Source organism: Natrix helvetica (genome assembly GCF_964273705.1).
Source record: "Natrix helvetica genome assembly, chromosome: 7".
Taxonomy (NCBI): Eukaryota; Metazoa; Chordata; class Lepidosauria; order Squamata; family Natricidae; genus Natrix; species Natrix helvetica.
In genome coordinates this window covers 11,331,849-11,351,608 of record NC_138558.1, presented here as the reverse complement: position 1 = coordinate 11,351,608, position 19,760 = coordinate 11,331,849, and the positions used below count along the sequence as shown (strand labels likewise).

The following is a 19,760-nucleotide window of genomic DNA, read 5'->3' as shown; positions in this document are numbered from 1 at the left end:
TTTAAGTCACATCTGGCAAATTTGCCTATCTCTTTTTTCACTTTCAGCCTTTATTCATAATCAGAATTGCAAGTACAATAACAAGAGATTAGGCTACCCTTGTAGGTATACTAAATTTGAAAAATATCATTTAAGGCTAAGTTTCTAGAAAGCCATATTGCTTAAAAATACCATTGACCACCTTCTGACTTCCAACAATGGAAAAAGAAGGGTGTGTGATTAATGCAGCTATTTGTGAAAAATCCTCACCTACAAACAGCATGTCATGCATTAACTGTGTGTGTGTGTTTTTTAAGCTACAGCAGCCATCTTGTGTCTCCATAGCGAGCAGTACTACTCTTAGTGGGACATCAAATATCCAGACTCAAGCCCGACTTCCATTCAATGGGTGGGTATTGTCTACACAAATTATGCCACTACACGGAAGGAGATAAGATCGGGAAAAGCATTTAATGTTCAACTATTAAAAAAAAAACCAGCTGCTGCAGTTTTGTCCACGTACCGTAGATACTGAAGATTTCCTCCTTTGCTTTGCATATAGTTTGGCTACCTGATTAGAGTATTGTGTTATTGATTTGGTTATTTCATCCCAGAGACTCAAGACGGGGGAAAAAAATTGAAATGAGGCTGTTAAAAATAGATAAACATAGAGACAAGTTTTACAAATATTAGAATATAATCTTGTAGCCATCTCTATGCAGAAGAATCCAATAAAAGAAGACCCGGTCCATCCACCTAGTTTATGTTTACATCATGGTTTTTTTTGGGGGGGGGGGATAATGCAGAGTCTGAAAACAGATTGGGGGGGAAATGGCCTCTCTCTTCTCAGAGAAAGCCTTCTCTGCTGCTGCCCCTGGAGGCCCACGCTCTCTTAAGTCTTCTGCAAAGGGATCAAAATTTGGTTCTGCGTCCTTGGGTGGGTGGGGGGGCACAGAGGACCACACAACTGTGGGATGGGCTAGCCCTGTGAAGGCAAACCTATGACACGCGTGCCAGAGGTGGCATGCTGAGCCCTCTCTGTGGGCATACGTGCCATTGCCAGCTGCTCTTCCGGGTTTTGTCCCATGCATGCATGCCAGACAGCTGGTCTTCACGCAAAGACCAGCTGGCTGGCATGCATGTGCGCACTGGAACCTGGAACAGCTGCTGGCCGCCACACACATGCGCACCAGCCAGCTACTCTCTTCCAGGTTCTGGTGCTTCGGCGCGCGTGTACGGACCAGTTTCAGCCGTTGGTGCCAAAAAGGCTAACCATCACTGAGCTAGCCCCATGAGAATCCCCTCCTTCCTTGTAATAATCAAGATTTAATTTGCCATTTTGGGATTATTACCCTTTGGAAGTTTATAATGTCATTATTCTGTCATTTATTTATTTTTAATCCTAACTTAATTTTAATGTTAACGTTAATCTTTCTGCATTTCATGGACTGATTATATTATATTGTACACTTCCCAGAGGCCCATTTGAGGCAGATTGGCGGTTTAGAAACATTGAAATATAAATAAATAAAATGATACTGAAATCATATCTTCTAGAATAATCTCGTCTGAATCTGCAAATCGTCCAAGGAAGCCCTGCAATTGTACAAAATCGCTGTGTCTTAAGCTGTGAGTATTATATACCTAGCCTCTTTGGAGATTTAAAAATCCACTTTCTGCTGTATATTAGAAGAAAACCCCACTTTAAAAATTATTCTGTAAAAATCTACTGAAATGATACTGTGTATTTGCACGATTAGAACAGGTCTCTGCAATGATCTATAGCTGAATGATTCGGACTTAAGGGCAGACCAGCAGTAAACCTCGCCTTGCAGAAAAAGGCGTACAAGCAATCCTTTTATGATATTCACAGGTTATTCTCAGGATGGAATTTATGGCTGCTAAACTGAAAGAAATCTTTAGGAGCAATTCATGCTAGTTTATTTCCTTATTTTTTGTATCAATTTAACCAATTTTTTTACAGCTGATCATCACTCACCTAAATGACTCTGGGTAGCTATCAAATTGTTATAAACCATAATTAAGATAGATGATGTTGTATCATCTCAAAATGGGCACATCTAACATTCCAGTCTGAACATCTGTGGAAGCCTCAGGTTTTTAATGCCTTACAAAAGCGTAGCAAGGTTGGAGCCAATTGAATCAGGATGAGGGGGGGGGGACAGGGGGAGAACATTTGAGCTCCATGTGAGATGATCGTCAAACGTCTTTTCTTTAGAGGCAGCCGTTGTTTCTGGTATTTAATTTGTCGGTTCCCTTTGAAAAGCCTGGACCATTTTTATGGCTCATGTCATGTTGAGAATTCCTGCTAAGCCCAAAGTTAACATGCTCGCACTCATGAATAAAGGAACCAGTACACACGCACACACACACCTTTGCATAGGTCTGGACAGATGTTTCAGATAAAAGCCCAGCAAGTTGCCAACCTTTTATGTCCAGAGGTTTCTCCCAACACTTAAGAGATTCTGTGTGGTTGGATGCAGAAGAGGAAGGAGTCGAGCTCTGCACTGAACTGGTCAAGCGTCATTAGGATTTATTTTCTTTTTTACAGATACTGTGATTGCTTTGCAAATGGGGAGTTCTGTAACAATTGCAACTGTACAAACTGCTATAACAACCTGGACCATGAAAACGATAGGCAAAAGGCAATCAAGGTAAGGTGTTGTTGTTGTTGTTTTAAAAAAATAACAATCCTGTGTCATCTTGGGGAAATAACATTTCCCGAGTTCACAGTAGCCGTGAATGTCTTTTTGATTGGTTTGGTTTGGTTTATTTGGATTTATATGCCGCCCTTCTCCAAAAGGACTCAGGGCGGCGTACAACATTAAAAAACACACATCCCAAAAGTTAAAAAAGATTAAATCCATATCCAAATAAACAAACTGAATTTAAAAAAAAAACAATACATTTAAAATAAGTTAAAATTAAAATTAACACGCCAGGCCGGCTTGCTGGAAAAGCCAACTTTTTAGGGCGCGTCGGAAGGACCGGAGGTCAGGGATTATGCGAAGCTCCGGGGGGAGCTCATTCCAGAGGGAAGGCGCTCCCACAGAGAAGGCTCTCCCCCTGGGGGTCACCAGCCGACACTGCCTGGCCGACAGCACCCTGAGGAGGCCAACTCTGTGGGATCGTACTGGACGGTGGGAGGCTACCGGTGGCAGTAGGTGGTCTCGCAGGTACCCTGGGCCTAAGCCATGGAGCGCTTTAAAGGTCATAATTAGCACCTTGAATCGCACCCGGAAAACAACCGGCAACCAGTGCAGGCCGCCTAAAAGGGGTGTAACAGTGGCTGGAAGCCACAACTGTTGTCTTTACTACGTTAGATGGATGTCTTTTTGCCATTTTGTTTCCTGCACAGGATAGAAGTTGAATCTCTCTTAACATTTTGGGTGGTTGTTGTTTTTTTGTAATGGATTTCTCTTTCTTTCTTCCTCCTCCCGTCCCTCTTTACATTCCCCTTGTTAGGCCTGCCTGGACAGAAATCCCGAAGCCTTTAAACCTAAAATAGGGAAGGGAAAGGAAGGCGAGTCGGACAGGCGTCACAGCAAAGGTTGTAACTGCAAAAGGTCCGGGTGCCTGAAAAATTATTGCGAGTGCTATGAGGTAAGGAGGAGCTTTGCGGTGACGCTTTCTTTGTTTAGTCTTGTGAAATCTAGCATTTCAAAAATCTTCACCACTTAGTGATAAATTTGCGTGAGGTATTAATACTTTACACCTCTTAAAAACCCAGGGTTAAGTGCAGTCACCAAAAACCTAGTTAATAAAGATACCTTCGGTTTTTCTAAAACAGGGGTGTCCAAACTTGGCAACTTTAAGACTTGTGGACTTCAACTCCCAGAATTCCCCAGCCAGCTCTGGGGAATTCTGGGAGTTGAAGTCCACAAGTCTTAAAGTTGCCAAGTTTGGACACCCCTGTTCTAAAAAAAAAAAATCCCTAATGTCGATTGATCTTAATAGAGGCAATCCCAACATCTCGCTTCTATAAAGGCCTTCCACCATTCTCTCCCCATTTAGTCATCTTTCTGTGTCTTGGATAGTGACTGTTCTTCAGAGTTTCCCAGCTTCTATTTTGATATCTTTTTGTGAAATGAGTTTATAGCATTTGTACAAAAGAAACTTCATAATTGTAGGTCTCCGACAGAAGTAAAAACTCTACCCTCTTTTTCGAATGCCCCCTATATTCTAGTGAAAGGGGGACACAGTGGCTAAGACGCTGAGCTTGTTGATCAGAAAGGACGGCAGTTCAGTGGTTCGATCCCAAGTGCCACGCAACAGAGGGAGCTCCCGTTACTTGTCCCAGCTTCCGCCAACCTAACAGTTCAAAAGCATGCAAAAATGCAAGTAGAAAAATAGGAACCACCTTTGGCGGGAAGGTAACAGTGTTCCGTGCGCCTTTGGCGTTTAGTCATGCCGGCCATATGACCACGGAGATGTCTTCAGACAGTGCTGGCTCTTCGGCTTTGAAATGGAGATGAGCACCGCCCCCTAGAGTCAGGAACAACTAGCACATATGTGTGAGGGGAACCTTTACCTTTATATTCTACTCAAGCAATAGCTGGGAAGATAAGGTAATATTTTAAAGTAGCAAGCTTTTCAGGAATAATAAAATTGATTTAATTCAATTTTATCTCCTCCTATCCATACCAAATTAGTAAATTTTTATTGGTCTGTTAGTATTAACTTTCTATAATATTTGTCAAAATGCTTTTAATTTAAATTTTAAAAACTGCTAGCCACATCTTTAATTATTAAAAAAAGATTCAAGGACAATCAGGAAAGCTGTATCACAATCATACCGTTTCAGACGTTCATTAAAGGTAAATGAGTTTCCCTGCCAGAAATGAGACAGAAATTGAAAATCTGTATTATTTTTGAGGTGGCAATCAGGCATTATTTATTTTAAAGCATATTTAGAGCGCCATTCACCTTAATTCGGGCTTCAGAAGAATGCACAACTTAAAGGGAGTTTTATAATCAAATAATCAGCAAAACTAAACAAGAGCAACAGCAGATTAAAATAATATCTAAATGGAGAATTTGTCTTCAGTTAGGGAGACTGTGATGTAGGTGTGCTCTAAGAGAAGACCCATTAACCTTTTCTAGGTCAGAAAATCTACTTTATACTTGCATAAACCATCCCCAACACGAGAACATCTTCACGCACAGAGTTGGATTGAAAGAAAGGGTCATTGTGACAATACTTGCGCTATCAGGGTTTTGCTGGTAGTTTGCTCGCCGAGGTTACACTGAAAGGGGGAGCTCCAAATGTACCGTATTTTTCACCCTATAAGACGCTCTGGAATATAAGACACACCCAATTTTAAAGGAGGAAAATCTAGAAAAAAAAGATTCTGAACCAAATACTGTAGTAAAATATTTTATATCAACTGTATAAAGTTAACAGCAGTTTAAGAACAATTTTATGTCAACCATGTAACATATTAAGAACTATCTTTACTCTCATTAACAGTCAGTAAAGTCAGTAAACAGTGAAAGTAACAAAAATAAGGCTGTAGTGTTTTTATTCGAACCCCAAGAATTCCTCTTCTTCGCTGCTATCAGAAATGAGGAAGGACAGATCCACGCAGTCATTGTCATCACTTTCTTCCTCACTGGTGTCAAATAAGACGTCGTCTTCTGTTCCATCCAAGGCCTTACTAATGCCACACTTCTTGAAGGATTTTACAACAATGTCCTCCTTCACGGAGTCCCATTACCTTTTAACCCATTCACACACTTGTGTGATAGTGGGCCTCTTCATCCGCCCAGTAGACATCAGATCATGGTTCCTAGCTGCCATCCAGGTGTTCCACTCCTCTCGCATCAGAACTTTGAACGGTTTGTTAATGGAAACATTAAACATTCGGCGTATAAGACGCACCAAGATTTTCACCCTGTTTTTTGGAGTAAAAAAGTGCGTCTTATAGGGCGAAAAATACGGTAATACATTTGTATTTGGTGGCACTTTTATTCTGTACGTCCCATAGAGCTCTGTAACACTCAGTGAACATGCATTTGGTTGACTTTGGATTTCTCCCCGTTGTAGGCCAAGATCATGTGCTCTTCAATTTGCAAATGTATTGGCTGCAAGAATTTTGAAGAAAGCCCAGAACGGAAAACGCTGATGCACTTGGCCGATGCGGCTGAAGTGCGAGTCCAGCAGCAGACAGCCGCCAAGACCAAATTGTCTTCGCAGATTTCAGATCTTTTAACCAGGCCGGCCCCAGTGCTGACAAGCGGAGGGGGAAGGTGTGTTCGCTTACGGTTTGTTACTTTTGTACCATTTCTTGCACATAAATTAGATTTTGAGAGGAGGGCAACCCCTCCAGGTGCCTAAAGCGTTCTCTTCCTCTCTTCCCCTTGCTAGCTGCTAAACTCTCTTTGTTTTCCCTCACGGCTTCTGCTGTTACCGATCATGAGAGTGAAATACAGTGCATAGATGACGGGGTTACTGGTTTATGATTTGCCCCGTTGTGGATTTAAAGGTCCGGTACCTTTAAACCTGAAGAAAGAGCTGTGGAATTGGTTAATTAAAATCTATAGAAGGCCAAATGCATAGGGGAAAGGGGAAAGAAAGGGGAAAGAGAAAAGGAAATGAGGAAGAGAAGGGAAGAGGAAAGAAAGTGAAATATAAGAGGAAAGAAAAGGAAGCAAGGAAGAGAAGAGGAAAGGAAGCGAAATATAAGAGGAAATAGAAAAGGAAGTGAGGATGAGAAGAGGAAAGGAAGCGAAATATAATAGGAAAGGGAAAAGGAAATGAGGAAGAGAAGGGAAAAAGAAAAAGAAGCAAAATAGAAGAAGGAGAAAAGGAAGTAAGGAAAGAGAAAAGGAAGTGAAATACAAGAGGAAAGAAAAGGAAATGAGGAAGAGGAAAGAAAAGGAAATGAAATATAAGAGGAAAGGAAAGGAAGCGAGGAAGAGAAGGAAAGAGAAAAGTGAGAAAGAAGGAAAGAGGAAAGGAAGGGAGAAAGAGAAGGAAAAGGGAAAGAGAAAAGGAAGCGAAATATAAGAGGAAACAGGAAAGGAATCAAGGAAAAGAGAAAAGGAAACGAAATATAATTCAAATACATTAGCATGGCTCAGAACCTAAACCTTCCTCTTGTTTGTGAATAGCTCGGTGTATCAGTTAACCAAAAGTGCGGTTGTTTCAGCTACATTGGATGAAAACAGCTCATGCTTTCTCCCCCCCCCCCCCTTTCCAGGTTGCCCTTCACGTTCGTAACAAAAGAGGTTGCTGATGCGACATGTGACTGTTTACTTGCACAGGCTGAACAGGCCGAGAAAGCAGGAAAATCAAAAGCAGTAGCGGAACGGATGATTCTAGAGGAATTTGGACGTTGTCTAATGAGAATCATTAACTCGGCAGGAAAGTCCAAAAGTGATCCTTGTGCCATGAACTGCTGATTCTTACAAAAAAACTGGCTTTGCTCAGACTGGGACACTAAAAGGCACACGGACACTTTCCTGGCTCACAGCAGCATTCTTCGTTTGTTCCCCGGTGCTGTGAAGTTTCCATTGGTGTATGTTAATATAGGAACTTTGCAACGAGGCTTTTACCCTTTTAACTTAATTTTCTTTTGCTTCACAGATACAGGATGCGTTTTATTCTCAACCTCTAAACAACACGGGGCAGCGAGTGCAAAGTTTAGATAGTTTCCTTCCCTTCGTTCTCTTTTAAAAAGGGTATTCTAGAAGCAATTCTTTAAATTATTATTATTTGCAATTGATACGGTTGACTTTTGTATTTAGAAGAAGAAAGAAACTAGTCGGTCGATCAGGAGCAAATCAGTTTTTGTGCAAAACTAATTGAAATGCCTAGATATTCTTATAAGAACAATATACTGGATAGATTTTTTCCCCAGCCCATTCAGTCAGCATCAGAGCACAGATTATATTTGCAAAAATATAGGCAGCGGTACATCTGTGGATGAGTTAATGCTGACTGGAAATTATTAAAAAATAAATATTTGCTGAAAAATAGCTTTTAAAAAAATGCAAATTTAAAAGTTATCTTGTTGACCACAATCTAATTTCAGTGACAGTGCCTTGTCTGTTGATCTTAAAATATTAACACCCTAGCAGTGATAGCTGCAGCTATATAACATTGATAGGAAAAAAAAATCAAGGTCATAATTGATATCTTAATCATTTTGGTATGTTTTTAAAAATGCATCACTGTAAAATATATATTCCAAATTTTAATAAGACATTTTTCATGTCTGGCTTTCGAGGGGATCAACATTTTATTTGACAAATGTCAATGTAATTAGATTTTTAACATTTCTGCTATATGCCCTATGACAAAAGTGAGAACAAACCTGTCTCTTGTTTGTTTAGAATGTAACTATCCGGTCAACTACTGAGTTTCCCAGTTTCTCCTTCAAATACTTCAGTAGACTAATTTAAAAAAAAATCTTAATTAATTTAATATTAATTTATATTCGTAGTGTCTAAGCTTTACTCATACTCAACGGCAGGAATAGGTGGAAATAATTGACGATCATGCCCATATTTGTTAGTGGAAGCAATTACTGGGGATATTTCTAAACTAAGGAACCCTTGGTAATATTTCACCTTTAATTATAAAGGGGTGACCAAGATAATCCTTAGATTTCCCCAAATCTGGGTTACTTCCCAAACTCTGGACTTCACTTCACAAAACTTCCCATCCCTGAGGTTTCCAGAAGCCCATTATTATGTCTGGAAGTGCTAAAATTGTGCAAAATGGCCGATGTTCTTACTACACTGTCTTGAGTTTTCATAAGAAGCCATTATTTTGGGTCTTTTGTGTTTCTCAAATCTTTTTTTGCCTCCATTCCAGATGACGCATAGTGAAATTGCTTTTGGAAAGATATATATTTAATGGAAAGGGAAGAAGTCAGTATGTTGTTTAATATGGTCACCATCCATTGTCAATAAATTGCTTAGACGTAGCTCGTTTAACTGCCTTTATAAGAACTGTGTGAGTTTTGTTTTAAAAGGCGCATGGCGCAGTGTGGAGGGTGCATCTTTTGAAGGCTGAGGTCTCTTTAAAAAACAACAACAACAACCTGTACGATTGTCATTTACAGTGTTCAATAGAATGAACAACTCCCTTATGTCCTTGAGCTTTCATGCATCAGCTTCAGTCTGTCGGGTTATGGTTGAAGTGTATAAGATAGTTGAAGTGGATAAGACAGTGGAAGTCTATAGAGCCATATCTGCTTGTGCAGAAAATTAGATCCATCGTATGAAAATGCACATTTCAACTGGAGAGGGAGGAGAAAGATATTACCGAGGGGTTGAAACTTTTTTTTCCCTTCAGCCAAGAGCAACCATTCGTCCCAGTAAGTATTCAGCCGAGATGTTCTTTTAGCAGTGTTCAAACCAATTTAAAGCTGTGCGTTCTTTTCATTATTCGATCGGCTTAGTTTATATTTTAAAAGTATATTTTAGATGCATAGTCTTAGGACAAAAACCGAAAAGATTTCCTTGGGAAAGAGAGAAAAGAATGGAATAACATTATTTGGATGGAACCGCTTAGGGGAGAGAGAACCGTTGTGATAAAAACTATTAAAATGCGAAACACGAGCGCATGGGTTTGTAGTGAAGAACTTGTTCAATGAGTTTATGAATATCTAAGTTCCATGTTTGAATTAGTGAGCACCTGCTAGATAATGTAGCCTGCTCTGTAATTATATTGCTGCAATTCCCCCCCCTCAAAATGGATGTTTTCTCCATATAAATGTGGGTGGGTGTGTATAGATATATGTACACACACAAACACATGTTCTATTGTATTGCAATATGTGCATAGCATACTTGCTTAAGTTACACACAACCCTGAAAGGAAAGCTGTTTATTTCAATATAATTCTTTTACTAATAGAATTATTTTTGGCTGGGCAAGAGTTTGTTAATTTTCTGAATAGATGAAGACTTGCCTTTTTACTAAATTTCATAATTGTCCATACAACAAGATTTGTATAAATGTAAACTAGTGTAAGTGGGTAAAATCTTGATCAAGTTATTTTTCAAACATGTGTTGCTTTGTCTAGAATTACATTTGTTTTATGTTGTACATATTCTGTGTCTTATTTTAACTTGCACCTTTTTTTTGTGACGTGTATTTATAAGTGTGCAGAAAACCTTCTGTGAAGTTTGGATTCTGGTTGTAGATTATGTATAATGGAATTGTGTGTAAAAGATTTGAAGAAGGTGCAATCAAAGGAAGCTAGTTTTTTTGTCTCATAAAACAAGCTGTCTCTTCTACATAGCTTGGATCTTCTCCCCTTTTGAGTTTTTCTTGATTGTTTGCATGAAAGTGCTCACAGGTTAGTAAAACAAACCAAGATCTTGATAGCGGCTTATCAAAATTATGCCTGCATTGTGATCCTCTGTCAGCTGAGATTCTGCAGTGTTTCTTTCAAAGCCCCTATAACAATAATTAGGAGCTGCTTAGCCAGAATGCTTTTATATTGCATCCCCTTATTAGAAGATTTTGAGATGGGGAGGGTATTTGGGAAAATTTTCTAGTTATGGTTTACATCCAAAAATAGATAAAATTTATATTACTAGACCTATTAAAAGAATACACTTTTCTATATTGTAAAAAAAAAAGTCAGATAAAGAAAAAAATAAAATGTTTATACTATTATGTACAAATTGACAAATGTGTTTTTCTTTGCTAATGTCAGTAATATAAAAAAATTGCAGTGGTACCTCAGTACTCGTACTTCATTGGTTCCGTGAGGCACACGGAGTTCTTAAAAAGATGAGTAGTAAAGAAACCATGTGATTTCCCACGTGACCCTTTGTTTCGCCTGGAAGGACTTCCTATTTGTCCCTTTTCCTAGGTCAGCAACCTTCCCAGTATGACCAACTTCCTATTCACCTTCTGTGGCTGTTCCCCAATTCCTTTTGCAGTGCGTTGAGTACCAAACAAAGATGAGTACTTGGACAACATTTTTATATGACAAAATGTGTCAAGTACCAAATTTGAGGAGTTTTGAAGCAGTCGAGTGCCGAGGTACTGCTGTAGTAGATTTCATTAGCATAACCACTCATTTTGAAAAGGTGTCATCTGAAAGTTTTTTCAAAGTTAAACTTCTCATTTTTGCTTTCATGTTTTCCTTACGTTATGTCATTTTTGATGCTGATGTTGACATGTAGCCTTTGCTTTCTCTCTTTTGGTCCTCTAAATTCTCTCTGTTAAAACACACTTCCTCCTTTAAAATTTTGTGAAAACAAGGCATTTTACTGGCTGTCCTTTTCTGTAATTGTTGAATAGTTAACAAAACCTCATCAGATTAGTGTTGGTTAGTAAAAACACACTTAATTTTAAAAGTCTAGGTGATATTACAAATTATTTTAAAAGCCTGTAGTTCATGCCTATAAATATTCAGCCCCAAGTCTTACTTATAAGGGATGAAACAGCACAGCCTAACCAGACCACCTGCCTATTACAACAATGCAGTGTTTTGATTCTTTCATCGTATCCCGAATAACCCTTCAATAATTTGGGTGAATTATGCTTCCGCTGGGCCCACTGGAAATTATTACATTCACACTTCACTAGAGACTCAGAAGACAAATCCTCTAAATCAGTGTTTCTCAACCTTGGCAACTTGAAGATTTCTGGACTTCAGCTCCCAGAATTCCCCAGCCAATGCTGGCTGGGGAATTCTGGGAGTTGAAGTCCGGACCTCTTCAAGTTGCCAAGGTTGAGAAACACTGCTCTAAATGCTCTAATACCACAATTGAGGCCAAAAATTATGTTGCTAAGTGAGAAATTTGTTGTGTGAGTTTTGCTCCATTTAACAGCTTCTCTTGCGACATTTCTTATGCGAACCACTGCAGTTGTTCAATTAGTAACACTGTTGTTAAGTGAGTCTGGCTTCCCCGTTGATGCTGCTTGTCAGAAAGTCACAGGAAGGGATCACATGACCTCAGGACACTGCAACCGTCATAAATATGAACCTGTTGTCAAGCATCCGAATGTAAAGTACATGAGCATGAAGATGCTGCAATCGTCATAAGTGTGAAAAATGGTCATGTCACTTTTTTCAATGCCGTTGTAACTTTAAACAGTCTTTAAGTGAACTGTTGTTAGTCAAGGACTACCTGTACATTTTCCCATCCTGAAGTTCTTATAATTGACACTTTTCAGGAAAGACGTTTTATCTTGAGATTAATTCTTGATTATTAAGAAAACCAGAATCGTGTAGCTAGTTGACTTGACATCTCCAAAGTGGTCTGTTGAATAGTATTACAGAAAGAGGTCCCTATACTGTTGCGCACGCACACACACACGCACACACACACACACACACACACAAATTGACCCACTGAGGGACCTGGACTATAATTTTTGCCACTGATTTCTCTAAGAAGAAAGAGAAGCTATGCCAGTATTTTTCAGGCTTGACCAGAATTCCCTAGCCAGCCATACTGAATATTACCATATTGAATTATGATGAAGAAATCATCAAGAACATGTCATTCGTGTCACGAAAACCCCAGAAGGAAACAGCTTCTATTATACAATATGGCTCATTTATTTGCACATTTATCGTAAGATCAGAATCTTGGGTCACCCCAACGCCTTATTTCTAAACATAATACATGGTGCTCAAATACCGCAGTACAGTGTGAGCAATTCGGGCCTCTTATCTGCATCACAATCTTGCAGTCTTGAACTGATCTTTGAATGCCGTTTAATGCTCTTCCCTTCGCACCCTCCCTTTTTTCCCCCAAGCAGAACTCTACAGATTCTGCATTCATTTTGTATATTAATCTACTACAACTTAAACATGCTTTTAAAAGGTAAAGGTTCCCCTCACACATATGTGCTAGTCGTTCCTGACTCTAGGGGGCGGTGCTCATCTCCATTTCAAAGCCGAAGAGCCAGTGCTGTCCAAAGACATCTCCATGGTCATGTGGCCGGCATGACTAAACGCTGAAGGTGCATGGAATTCTGTTACCTTCTCATCGAAGGTGAATCCTATTTTTCTACTTGCATTTTTTACATGCTTTCGTACTGCAAGGTTGGCAGAAGCTGGGACAACTAACGGGAGCTCACTCCGTTATGCGGTGCTAGGGATTCGAACCCCCGAACTGCCAACCTTTCTGATCGATAAGCTCAGTTTCTTAGCCACTGAGTCCTTCAGATTCTGCATTCATTTTGTATATTAATCTACTACAACTTGCTTTTTAAAAACTGCTATAAAGGAATAAACCTTAATGAATTTGTTGAAGGTAATGTTTATTTAACTTGTGGGGTCTATAGCATTTCTCTCTTGCTAGACTTAATGGGATAGAAACAGTGCTGCAAATAACTCAGCTTCACATTTGAGTTTTACCGGGCTTTATAGCAGACCACCATTCCCTTGGCATTTCCCTGAAGGATGTAAACAAAGGAGGAAGCGTATGAGGATTAGAGGATTAGAGCTTTCCGTATTCAGTCTCAGAAACAACTGTTTACAACCTGTAGAAAAGCAGGCTACTGAGAAAATTGCAGACACCTGAGCTGCTTTTCTTTCCCCCTCCTATTTGAGCCTTCTCCCCATTGCCTATAAAAACTTCAATTTTCAAACAAGTGGGGGAGGATCTGTGTATTTTACAAGCTGGGTAACAAAGAGAAATCAGCCAAGCAAAAGGCTTTATTTTTTATATATATTCCACAGACACTAACCAGAAGAAAAAAGAAACTCAGCAAAGAAAATGCAAGTTTTTCTATACTGCATGTTAGTAAATGTCTATGGAGACTCTTAGTCATCCAGGTCATGGTTGTTCCAAAGATGCTTTTTTTTCAAGAGGCAACTGGACTTTCTGGTTTTTCTTTGAAAACGTCTCGCTTCTCATCCAAGAAGCTTCTTCAGCTCTGACTGGATGGTGGGGGAAATAATAACACGACCAAATCCTTCCATTCTGCACCATCCAGTCGGAGCTGAAGAAACTTCTTGGATGAGAAGCGAAACATTTTTTTTTTTAAACCAGAAAGTCCAGTGGCCTCTTGAAAAAAAAGCATCTTTGGGACTGCTTGTTAGTAAAGAAGAAGAAAAAGAAACCCAGTGAGAGGAATCAAAGAGAAATCGGTGTAAGAGAAAAACATTGCTCTGACTTCCAATAGTAATAGAGAAGGAGTAAAATACAGTATAGAGAAAATTACAAAATTGTAAATGGAAATAGAAGTGATGACATGTCTGTTTTACTTTGGTATCTTTTTTTAAAAAAATAAAGCATCTTTCCAAACTTTTATACAGAGATGGAAAAAGTCAACTGCAGTGCTTTGGATCATTTCAATTGGATATTTTAAAAAAGAACCCACGACACAACCACATTGTATTGACATAACACATTAAGGCCCTCCAAAATACCTTAAAGTAAACCAAAGGACCCAGCAGCCCAAGAAGAAAAAGCAGGAGTTGCCTACAACATACGGTTGAGAATAGCCACCCTATTACATCCCCCCCCCTCCCGCAACAATCTGGAACCCTCATTTTACCAACCCCAGAAGTTTGGTAGCCTGAGTCAACTTCGAGCCAGTCAGAATCAAACTCCTGGCAATGGGAATGCAGAGTTAGTATTGCCAATATTGCCAGTGGTGTGTTTCCATTCTTTTTACTACCAGTTTGCTCGTGCGCACAACGCTTCTATGCCTACACAGAAGTGTCTGGGTGGGAGGGCAGAGCCTCCCGCCGCCGCCATTACCTGTTTGCTCGATCTGGAGCGGACCGAGAGCAACTCACCTCTGAATACTGCACTCTAACCACTGTGCCATCACGCCTCTCTATATAACTGAATTATGTGAGTCTTTAAGCCATGATACGGCTTTGACATCCCCTGGGTTGAGTGGTCTATGAATCCATGCAACGTGATCTGGAAAAGAGGTTTATTCTTTATTGCATTCTCCACCAAATCTGCTTTAAAGTGTGGTGGGACCCACCCAGCCCACTTCACCTCATTGCAGTTTGGCAGTTTGATCCTGACTGGCTCAAGGTTGACTCAGCCTTCCATCCTTCTGAGGTCGGTAAAACGAGGACCCCAATTTTGGGGGGCAAGAGGCTGACTCTGTAAACTGCTTAAAGAGGGCTGTAAAGCATGGTGAAGCAGTATATAAGTCTAAGTGCTATTGCCATTGCCAAAAAGCTCTCGGCTCTTCCTGCTGTCCCAGGTGCTGAACTTCTGAACTGAAGAGCTCCAAGCACATTGCTCGCCTGCAGGATTCCAGTTGACAGGATGTATGGATCTATCTCTCTGTGTGTCTCTTTCCTGCTTTCTCTCTTCCCCCTCCCTCATTCTCCCTTATCTTTCTCAGTCTTTCTCCCTGTCTCTCATTTCTCTTTCTCTCTTTCTCCATCTCTTTCTCTCATATCTCAGTCTCTCTCCTGTTCTTGTGAGAATTATATCCATTTCCATGCCCCCCCCATAGAAAAATATACAGTCCCGCTGACTTTTTAAAGGCGCCATCTCACACTCACTCATATTTTTTATCACCACAAACTAGCATTGTCGTCTCCCTATAATGTCTAACAGCGTTGGTTTTCAACTTTGGCAGCTTTAAGACATTTGGACTTCAACTCCCAGAATTCCCCAGCCAGTCTTGTTAGTTTCCCCCATGCTGGCTGAGGAATTCTGGGAGTTGAAGTCCACAAGTCTTAAAGTCACCAAGTTTCCAACTTTGTTTGGCCTATATGAGGGGTCCCCAAACTTGGCAACTTTTAAGACGTGTGGACTTCAACTCCCTGAATCCTCCCGCCAGCTCTGCTCTTCAGTCAGCCAGCCAGCTCTTCAATTCTGGGAGTTGAAGTCCACAAGTCTTAAAAAGTTTGAAGACCTCTGACTATATACAGGGTGAAGCACCAAAGTTGAATTTGGGACTTGACAAGCTTCCACATCGTCAACCACAGCTACCTCTCTGGGCAGACTTTGGCTTGGCAGGTAGGTTGGTTGGTTGGTAAAGTTGAAAGGAGCCAAGTTAAGGATAGGGCTTGGCTTAGCTTAGAAGAGCGCCGGGATATTCCAAGAATCGTTGCGTAGCGAAGAAGATGGCAGTAGCTTCCGTATCCTCGTCAAGAACTCTAAAGGGATCATGTGCCCGTGGAATCCGCCGCAATAAAGGACAACTGGAAGAAGCCTCTCCTTTAACGGGGCCATTCCTTTAACGGGGTCAACTGAAGCCACCTCTCCAGGGATCCTGCCTGTCCTTTGCTTCCCCTTCCGTTGAGATAAACCAAATTCCAGCCGACGTCCTCTCTCTCCTCCAGGGGAGAGGAATCCTTCCCCGCAGGAAAAATGCCCACCTTCGGCCTTCTTTTGTCTACTCCGTTAAACAACCACAACAACCAAGTATACTTGCGGAAGTAGCGCCGGAAGCGCTGAAGGACAACTTCCTGACGCTCCTTCCTTAGGAACTCTATGGCTGTATGGAACTGGCCGCCCGCACACCGGAAGCGGGGGGGGAACCAAAGCCGCGCGCCAATCAAAGGCAAGCGTTTGGCTAGACCAATGGGAGCGCGGCTAGAAGGAAGAGGGAGTAGTTTTTATTCGCGGGTTCGGGCGCGTGGCTTTCTTTCCGCGCGGCGCTTCACAGCGCGGCGGGTCGTGGCGGGGGTCGGGCGTGGAAGGCACCTTCTCGCTCGCTCCTCGCGGTGGGACGTGAGTTAGATAAATGAGAAATTGGAAAATAATTACAGGATATAAATATAGAATAGATATAGATCCCGTAATTATTAGGGGTCCGTGGTGTCGGGGCAAAGGAGGTTTGAGAGCAACCGCCTCGTTCGTTTGCCAAGGGTGGAGGATTCGTGCCTTTTAATTCTGGCGAAAGAGGCGAGCAATCCGGCTGGTGGGAGGGGATGATGTGTGTTGTAGTCTGCGCGGGCGAAGGGCACGTGTGGGTGGGGATTTGCTTCCCCGCTGCTTGCTTTGCAAGAGCCGCAGGCAACGAAATTTGATTTTAATGGATGCCGATTGGTTTCGCACTTAAAGTGACAAGTTATTCTAGAAGTCTTCATTCGGATGCCATCCGGGCTTATAAGCCACGTGTTGCATGGCAAACCCGACTCACTGAAGTTATTCATTTATTTTTATTTATTTGATGTGTCGATCATTTAGAAGATAATAAGAATAAATGAGTACGAATAAATGGGAATAGTAGGACAGGGACGGTAGGCCCGCAGGTGCGCTTATTTACAGGAATGGGATGAGGTCAACAGTGGACAGAAAGGTTAAAGTGATGGGGGATTTGAAGATGTAACAACGGAGTCGGGTAGAGCATCCCAGGCATTGACCACTCTTGCTGAATTCGTATTTTCTGCAATGAGTTTGGAGCGGTTTACATTGAGTTTGTACCTGTTGTGTGCTCTTGTATCATTGCTGAAGTAGTCATTGACTGGTAGCACGTAATTTTGTGTACTATGCTTAAGTCCAACCTTAGACGACATAGTTCTAGGTTATCCAAGGCCAAGATTTCAAGCCTGGTGTTGTAGGGTATTCTGTTGCCAGCAGAGGAGTGTAGTACTCTTGTGAAATATCTCGGGACTCGCTCAATTGTATTAATTTCCAATATACAGTGCGAATTCCAGGCAGATGAGCTGTATTTGAGAATTGGTCTAGCAAAGGTTTTGTATGCCCTAGTTAGCAATACAGTGTTACCAGAGAAGAAGCTTCGCAAATTAGGTTAACAACTCTTATTGCCTTTTTGGCAATGCTGTTACAGTGGGCTCTAGCATTTAAATCGTTTGATAGTTCTGGGAACTCTGGGTTGACAAGGATTGGGGACAAGTTTTACTCTTGGATGCTAAAGGAATCGCTAATTGTTTTGATTTTTTAAAAAGAAGAATACATACCCAATGTTTGAAACATGGAGTCCCAAAATTTGAGGTAAGACTTGTTGTTTTCCCCCTTAAGATTCCTTTCCATGTATTAGATTGTGCATTGAATCAGATTTCTTCATATTTGGGTAAGATTGTGGTTCCACATTGAGTTGGTTGTTTTATGGGGTCTTATATTTCTGATGTTTTAATATAAGCCAATCCGAGAGTACTGTGTGTTGGGCAGGCATATCAATTTGTTTATTACATTAATAAAGGATAATCAAAACATTGATAAAGGTTTTGATTCCGGTGAATCTGTTCCTAAATATAACTAAGAATGCATACATCTCATGACTGTATCATTTCTATGAATTGGTACTGTTGATAAAAGATTCAGAATTCTGCCACAAAATTATTAACAATTAGATGTATATGCAGTACTGTCTCCTTCCCAGTGATCCTGGCAGTTTGCAAACTTTTTGAAACATTTAAAAATGCAAAACAATACAAAAAAAAGATGACAGAGAAACCAAACCTGGATGGGGACCATGGAAAATGCAAAAGGTGTAACTTTCTTACCAAAATGGCAGTAGGATGGAGACTCTTTGAATCTCAGGAACAATCTTGAGGGGAGGCAGTATTACAGAGAAGATGTGCTCTCAGATAAATGGCATTTAATTGAAGGAATCTGGATCACCAGATTCACCACCAGATCAAACTATGTGCATAAAATATAATTTACTTCTAAAATGCCACGCTTAGATATTTGCATATCTGCAACATGGATGTTCAGGCTGTTTTCTTTCTTTTGGCCAGTTTTTCTATGGTGTTCAATGATTAAAATATTTTTGCTGTTCACATCATGATTTGCTGTGATTATGACCCACATAGATGAGGACACCATATTTTGTTTCAGTTTTGAGAAAGTATATTTCAACCTTTATAAATATAATTTATACTATTTATGTAGTCACAGTACTTTTTTCTTGCTTTCAGGAAACAAGAAATTTCTCTTGGAGGATAACCAGGTAATCATTAAAATATTTCTCAATACCGTAGTAGTAGAGAATAAAATAATCAATCCAATGGGGATAATGTTAAACTAAGCCACTATGTTGAGCAAACCGTACATTTTAATGGTGGTCTATAAAGGTGGGATTCATATACTAGTCACTAAAATCAAGCTTATGCTATAGCTTTGGTTTGTTAGCTGCAACTAAACCAGTGAATTGCTGACAATTTTTTTGATTTTAGCAACTAAATAAAACAGTCCTATGAGAACTCATAAACCTGTCCTCCTGAATACATATTATCAGATTGATCACACAGATGCAAAAGTTTTGTATGAAATCAACTTTAGTATTAAGTAGTATATGGTTGTATCACCCATAGAAAATTATTTTGTGTAGTATTTGATGTACTATTATTCTGTATTTTGTGGCAATCTCTAGCTTTTGACAGGTTCCCACATAGAGATTAATAATTAAAATGTTACATAAAATTGGGGTCATTCTGTACATTTATTGTCCCTTATCACCAAAAATTAAATTATATCTTACTTTAAAAATACCCCCTGTAGGTCAACATTAAAAATATAACTTAAGAGATTAGTATGCAATCAAGTCTCATGCTTTTCAAAAACTGATTACATGTAAAATATTTTATTTTGTTCCTTAGGTATGTTTTTAAAAGGCCAAACATTCGTGTTGTGGATTTTTCATCAAAAAATTTTTTTTTCATGTTGTAGAAAACTCAACTTTCATCTGATTTTTCCATCTGTTTTTAAAACTTAACCTTTAATGGATCATATTTCCAAGAGAAATGGGGAAATGAACTTCAACGTGTGTCAAAAGTATAGTATTCAATGTCTTGTATTTTACTGATTTTACTTATAATAAAAAAATACCTTAATGTTGCTTTACGTGTTTTGATTTCTATACTGTATTAAAAGGGATGCTGAATC

The 19,760-nt window shown here is 40.0% G+C and overlaps 1 protein-coding gene and 1 long non-coding RNA gene across 6 annotated transcripts in view; both read left to right on the top strand.

Moving 5' to 3' along the window:
- Positions 1-9,040, top strand: part of LIN54 (lin-54 DREAM MuvB core complex component) — a 37,762-nt gene extending 28,722 nt beyond the window's left edge. For 4 of the 5 annotated variants that reach the window (XM_081959205.1, XM_081959208.1, XM_081959207.1 and 1 more), the window contains exons 10-15: positions 297-388; positions 1,537-1,608; positions 2,552-2,654; positions 3,466-3,603; positions 6,047-6,249; positions 7,203-9,040. In XM_081959205.1, the coding sequence (XP_081815331.1) occupies positions 297-388; positions 1,537-1,608; positions 2,552-2,654; positions 3,466-3,603; positions 6,047-6,249; positions 7,203-7,404 (810 nt within the window). In that variant the 3' untranslated portion in view covers positions 7,405-9,040. The remainder of the gene's footprint in view (positions 1-296; positions 389-1,536; positions 1,609-2,551; positions 2,655-3,465; positions 3,604-6,046; positions 6,250-7,202) is intronic. The other variant, XM_081959209.1, reaches the window with a different exon arrangement.
- Positions 9,041-16,565: 7,525 nt separating this feature from the next.
- LOC309395396 lies at positions 16,566-19,713 on the top strand. Its single transcript, XR_014175900.1, has 3 exons — positions 16,566-17,864; positions 18,794-18,825; positions 19,475-19,713. It is a non-coding gene; the product is annotated as an uncharacterized lncRNA (long non-coding RNA).
- Positions 19,714-19,760: the final 47 nt, after the last annotated feature.